The following is a 6,281-nucleotide window of genomic DNA, read 5'->3' as shown; positions in this document are numbered from 1 at the left end:
CATCGGTTTGAGATTTGATAGAAGCTTCTTCTTCCAACACTGGGGTTGATTTCATGAAGTTTGTTCATAGTATATAAATCCCATTCTGTTTGCCATTTGTTATTAATATAAAAATGAATATTGGCTTTAGATCCATAGGAGGTACTGTGCAAATTTTGACATCTGCTGATAATGCCTCTTTTGTGGAAGAGTCTGCTTTCTTGTTTCCTTTGATTCCACAGTGTCCAGACACCCATCAAAACCAGATATTAAATTGATGACCCGCTAGTTCAAACAGTTTATAAATAATCATTACAAGTGCTGGGCATTTTTAAGGGATGCCATTGCTTGGAGACATGACTTGTCTGCATGGTCTGTTGCCAAAATGATAGCATTTGTTTCTGCTGTAAAATTGAGCAATGTTTAGGGATGGATATTCCTTTTTTTTGATGGTTGATTACAAATGCAGATGATACACGGTCCTCAGATTTTGATCCATCAGTATATATAGGTATATGTGATTATGTGAGAGATATATAGGGAAACATTTATCTGATGTAGTAGAGTTGTTGTTGAAAGTCTTTTGGGTGTGTTTCAGATTTTTTGTTTCTTGTTAAATCTAAAATTATTATTTTTTATTTCCAAGGGGGAATTTTACAGAAGTATACTTAGATCCACTTTGAGATTTTGTAAATGTGATTTGTTCCATAGTCTAAAAGGTTGGATATGCTGAGACATTATAGTCTATAAAATAACTAATTACAATATTTACAAGTCATAATCATGATCATAAAGCTACTTGGATCAATTAAATAAAAGTGCACCCAATAAATAAAAAAATATTATTAAAACAATTTATCTTGTAATGATTATTTTAAAAAAAGTTGTGGCGTAAGCTTCAAGTAAAAAGTAATAACAGATTTTCCTTACACCTTGAATACATGTGACTGTACACATCATAATGACTTTCAAAAAAGAAATGATAACAGTTAGCACTCTGATATTTTTTAAATTATGCCCATTTCAAATATCAAAATAAATTTTAATTCAGAAATAAACATGTTCATCACAGAAGATGCATATTCAAGTCATTTCATACATGAAACTTATTTTTTAATAAATTAATAAATAGGACAAAACAGCAAGCATCATGTCATCGACACATTTATTAGACATAAGCAGAAAATCATGTGTGGAATATATTTACAACAGACAGACTAGTCTAGGATACAACAATCCTCTGGTTACCAATCTAACATCCTTTGTTTCCTGCTTTCCTCAAACTACTATAAAACTCTTCTGAATGATTGTGTGATTTTCTATCAGGAGGATGGAATATAGGCTGTGACATCATCTAGTCCAAAGCTCTCGTTATCCAGATACTCCAGAATGACGTTGCCTCCGTTGTGCAGGGGACAGTCTGTCTGGGAAAGCAGCAACTGGAGGCTAGTGTCCATCTTAAAGGCTTCACCCGTCTCAGGATGACACAAACGCAGTTTCTGTGCAAAGCATATAGTGTTATGTTAATGAAAATTGTTTTCACCAAATAATAAATGAATAAATCTATGTAACATAGCTCTAATCCTACAGAACAAAGTTTGATGTAGTGCTGTGTGGCTGACCTTAGCTGTGAGCACATTGTTGTTGTTCTTTAGACTGGCCTGAGATGCAGCAAAGTCCACTACTTTGCCGACACTCCATTTAGAGCAGAAGAACATGGGCAAACTAGAGTCTTTAGCCTCTTTGGGTAGAAACACCTGGAAATATGTCCGTTCTGTCTTTAGAGGAGATCAGAAGAGGAATTTCTGATGTGATATTTGCTCATAAATGTTTACAATGGAAAGTACATTATAATATCAGTTTTGCTCTAATACCTGTGGTAGGCCTTTATCTCCTGACGCATGCATTTTAAGCTTCATCAGGGCAACTTTTGCAGCAGTTGCAGCGTTTTTCGCTCCTTTTCTACCCTTACTTGGTGGTGCATTCTTCTTTGACTCTGTTGGGAAGTAATGTTGAGTTTATTTTTTGGCTTTCTAAGAATTATTTCTCATCACAAGCTCTTCAAAATGAGACTCTACTGCCCTCATGTGGACAAAAAGAGCAAGTACACCATTTGCAATCTAAATGATTTAAAGCCAATATAAAAGAGTGTTTTAGTAGACCTGAATGTGAGTTTGCAGTCTACAGCTGCAAAAAAAACTGACCCACTATCTTCTGCACCAGCTCCTGTGTTGCAGCCATGCGAGGCTTCGGGGTCTCCAGCTTCTCACACTTATGGTCATCCTGATGCCGATGTCTGAGACCAGAGAAAAACAGTCAGGTATTTAGAAGAGCACAGCATATTAGATTAGGATACACCACCTAGTACTCCAGCTGCTGTGATTACATACACAAAATAGAAACATTTAATGTATTTCCACTATAGTCACTGGTCCATTAGGGTGAGACTTAAATGGTGTAAGTCAGTTTAAAGGTGAAAAACATAAAGCTATTAAATGATGTTGGTAAGAGGTTTTGTACATGAGGCAGAAGTGTTTTTCACAGTGTGGGCAGATGACAGGCAGCAGCTCTTTCCCTTTGCAGTTCTCAAAGCTGCATGGATATGATGTGCTTCCCTCAGACACAGAGATCTCTCTCTTCACCGGCACCTGAAAGAATCATCCATATAATTAACAAACAGTCACTCAGTAAAATATATATAAAAGTATATTATATATATTATATATATATATATATATATATATATTATATATATATATATATATACACACACACACACACACATACATACATACATACAGGTGCTGGTCATATAATTAGAATATCATCAAAAAGTTGATTTATTTCACTAATTCCATTCAAAAAGTGAAACTTGTATATTATATTCATTCATTACACACAGACTGATATATTTCAAATGTTTATTTCTTTTAATTTTGATGATTATAACTGACAACTAAGGAAAATCCCAAATTCAGTATCTCAGAAAATTAGAATATTACTTAAGACCAATACAAAGAAAGGATTTTTAGAAATCTTGGCCAACTGAAAAGTATGAACATAAAAAGTATGAGCATGTACAGCACTCAATACTTAGTTGGGGCTCCTTTTGCCTGAATTACTGCAGCAATGCGGCGTGGCATGGAGTCGATCAGTCTGTGGCACTGCTCAGGTGTTATAAGAGCCCAGGTTGCTCTGATTGGCCTTCAGCTCTTCTGCATTGTTGGGTCTGGCATAATCGCATCTTCCTCTTCACAATACCCCATAGATTTTCTATGGGGTTAAGGTCAGGCGAGTTTGCTGGCCAGTTAAGAACAGGAATACCATGGTCCTTAAACCAGGTACTGGTAGCTTTGGCACTGTGTGCAGGTGCCAAGTCCTGTTGGAAAATGAAATCTGCATCTCCATAAAGTTGGTCAGCAGCAGGAAGCATGAAGTGCTCTAAAACTTCCTGGTATACGGCTGCGTTGACCTTGGACCTCAGAAAACACAGTGGACCAACACCAGCAAATGACATGGCACCCCAAACCATCACTGACTGTGGAAACTTTACACTGGACCTCAAGCAACGTGGATTGTGTGCCTCTCCTCTCTTCCTCCAGACTCTGGGACCCTGATTTCCAAAGGAAATGCAAAATTTACTTTCATCAGGGAACATAACTTTGGACCACTCTGCAGCAGTCCAGTCCTTTTTGTCTTTAGCCCAGGCGAGACGCTTCTGACGCTGTCTGTTGTTCAAGAGTGGCTTGACACAAGGAATGCGACAGCTGAAACCCATGTCTTGCATACGTCTGTGCGTAGTGGTTCTTGAAGCACTGACTCCAGCTACAGTCCACTCTTTGTGAATCTCCCCCACATTTTTGAATGGGTTTTGTTTCACAATCCTCTCCAGGGTGCGGTTATCCCTATTGCTCGTACACTTTTTTCTACCACATCTTTTCCTTCCCTTCGCCTCTCTATTAATGTGCTTGGACACAGAGCTCTGTGAACAGCCAGCCTCTTTTGCAATGACCTTTTGTGTCTTGCCCTCCTTGTGCAAGGTGTCAATGGTCGTCTTTTGGACAACTGTCAAGTCAGCAGTCTTCCCCATGATTGTGTAGCCTACAGAACTAGACTGAGAGACCATTTAAAGGCCTTTGCAGGTGTTTTGAGTTAATTAGCTGATTAGAGTGTGGCACCAGGTGTCTTCAATATTGAACCTTTTCACAATATTCTAATTTTCTGAGATACTGAATTTGGGATTTTCCTGAGTTGTCAGTTATAATCATCAAAATTAAAAGAAATAAACATTTGAAATATATCAGTCTGTGTGTAATGAATGAATATAATATACAAGTTTCACTTTTTCAATGGAATTAGTGAAATAAATCAACTTTTTGATGATATTCTAATTATATGACCAGCACCTGTATGTATATATATGATTTTATTTTACCGTCTTTAGTAAAACTGTCAGTAATCACTACCTGACATTTCTCACTCACCTCTGGACAAGAACAAGAGTGGGAGTCCCGACTTCTGTGTTCCAAACTTTAATAAGTAGAGGAGATAAAATGTTGCATGAAAAAATAAAATAAACATGGAAGGACCATAGTACTTTTTTTCTGTTCAGTCATTTCCTTGTCGTAATTATTCATCAGATCTGCACAATTTAATTAGTACAGATCTGAGATTAACTTTATATTATAAATCCAACATCACAAAATCTTACCAAAACACTCCAGAACAGCTGCTACAAACAAACGGTAGAAAATCTGCATTGAAACATAAAAATGGTTAAAACAACACGTATGATTGTCCTGATTATATACAAAAATAATGAGTATGAGAGCAGATGACTGCTGCTGTGCTGACTCACATCACAGTGACGTTAACACCATGTTTACAATGGCTATTTGTATAAATAAAGACCGTGGAAACAGAATTAATTTTGATTTACTAGAATTTTTCAGCGGTTGGATGAAATTAATAAAGAGTATACCTTTTTGTTTGCAAGATTTAATTTCACAATGTTTTCCAACGTCTAGTTCAGCCATGTTTAATTGACGTCACACAATAATTTCAACATAAAAGTCTCTTTGAAAAAGTCTCAAATTATTGCAAAATATCGCATTTAATTTCATGTCTCTCCCATGCGGTTGCTATTTTGTAAATATTGTATAATTTAATAGTTTATCTAAATTTTAAAAAGTTCATACAGGTAAAATTCTTTCATCATTTACTCACCCTCATGCCATTGTTAACCTGTATGACTTTTTTTCTCTTCTGTACAACATGAAAGGAGAAATTCTGAAGAATGTAGGCTACAGACAGCTATTTCAGTATAGGCTACATCTCATCTCATCTCTCTCTGAGAGATCTCAATACAGTCCGTTGTGCGGGAAGAGTGATTCGTCTCAGGGCAAGTGCCTGGAGAAGGTGAAATTACAACCTATACAATCAGCCACTGTACTGAAGGGGCAAGAGGAATCCAGTTCTGGATTCAATTCTACTAAACAGTGATAATCTGAAAGGCAAGAGAAGGAACATCCAGGTTGTAAAACCTTGCAAATGTGTTCGGCGAGGACCATCCCACAGCCAAACAAATGTCCTGTAAAGACATGGCATTAACCCATGCCCACAAAGATGCCATACCGCTCATAGAATTTGTTCTCACTCCAATGAGGCACTGTGAACCGTGCGATTCATATAGGCCAACTTTGTCCACAATGTGATAGTCATTGCTTTGAGAAATGCATCCTTTTCATGCATCTTCCAAAGCAGATGAAGAGCTGCTCTGATAGTCTGAACTGGCTTGAGTGCTTCACATAAATGTGTAATTTATGGAGTTTCTGTTCTTCCACTGAGCTGAAAGGTGAGAGAAAATACGCTTCCAAAGTAATCACCTGTGCCTTTAAGGGGATAGATAACACTCAGAACATAGAATTTTCTGGGTTCCAGAACTCCCCTTGAATCACCAGGTCCAAACTCAAAACATGAGCTATCATCCAATAGAAAAGTGTGTTATATTTTTTGTCTTACACTTTAACGGCAAGTAAACACTTTATTAAATCTATAACATTTAACTGTTTTGCCCAGTTCCTAGCAAACTTGAAAACATCAGTAATGTGGCCACTGCTCCTCGTAGCTACGGTGACGGCCATGGGAACATTTGCTGGTCACTGGCTCAACGAGGAGCAAGAGTGGGCTTAGTGAGTTTTTGAAATAACTGACCAGGATGTGATCAGATGATCAGAAATACACCTTTTGTTTTCCAAGACAAAAAATAAATGTATATTAAATTTTTTTGTGCTCTGCATCTG

General features: G+C 37.1%; 1 protein-coding gene across 2 annotated transcripts; it reads right to left on the bottom strand.

Annotated features, from left to right (window-relative positions):
• Positions 1-1,127: 1,127 nt before the first annotated feature.
• zfand1 (zinc finger, AN1-type domain 1) lies at positions 1,128-5,056 on the bottom strand. 2 transcript variants are annotated; one of them, XM_051882758.1, is made up of 8 exons: positions 4,961-5,056; positions 4,691-4,733; positions 4,464-4,509; positions 2,500-2,627; positions 2,184-2,275; positions 1,854-1,975; positions 1,602-1,736; positions 1,128-1,478 (listed from the first exon to the last, which is right to left on the bottom strand). In XM_051882758.1, the coding sequence occupies exons 1-8, from the start codon at positions 5,013-5,015 to the stop codon at positions 1,302-1,304; spliced, it is 798 nt and encodes a 265-aa protein (XP_051738718.1). In that variant the 5' UTR covers positions 5,016-5,056; the 3' UTR covers positions 1,128-1,301. The 2 variants fall into 2 exon arrangements, with proteins under 2 accessions (XP_051738718.1, XP_051738717.1); XM_051882757.1 differs by having other exon boundaries at positions 1,602-1,757; positions 4,961-5,054.
• Positions 5,057-6,281: the final 1,225 nt, after the last annotated feature.

Source organism: Ctenopharyngodon idella, chromosome 23 (assembly GCF_019924925.1).
Source record: "Ctenopharyngodon idella isolate HZGC_01 chromosome 23, HZGC01, whole genome shotgun sequence".
NCBI classification, from domain to species: Eukaryota; Metazoa; Chordata; class Actinopteri; order Cypriniformes; family Xenocyprididae; genus Ctenopharyngodon; species Ctenopharyngodon idella.
The sequence above is the reverse complement of the archived record's forward strand: the minus strand, read 5'-3'. Positions and strand labels throughout refer to the sequence as shown.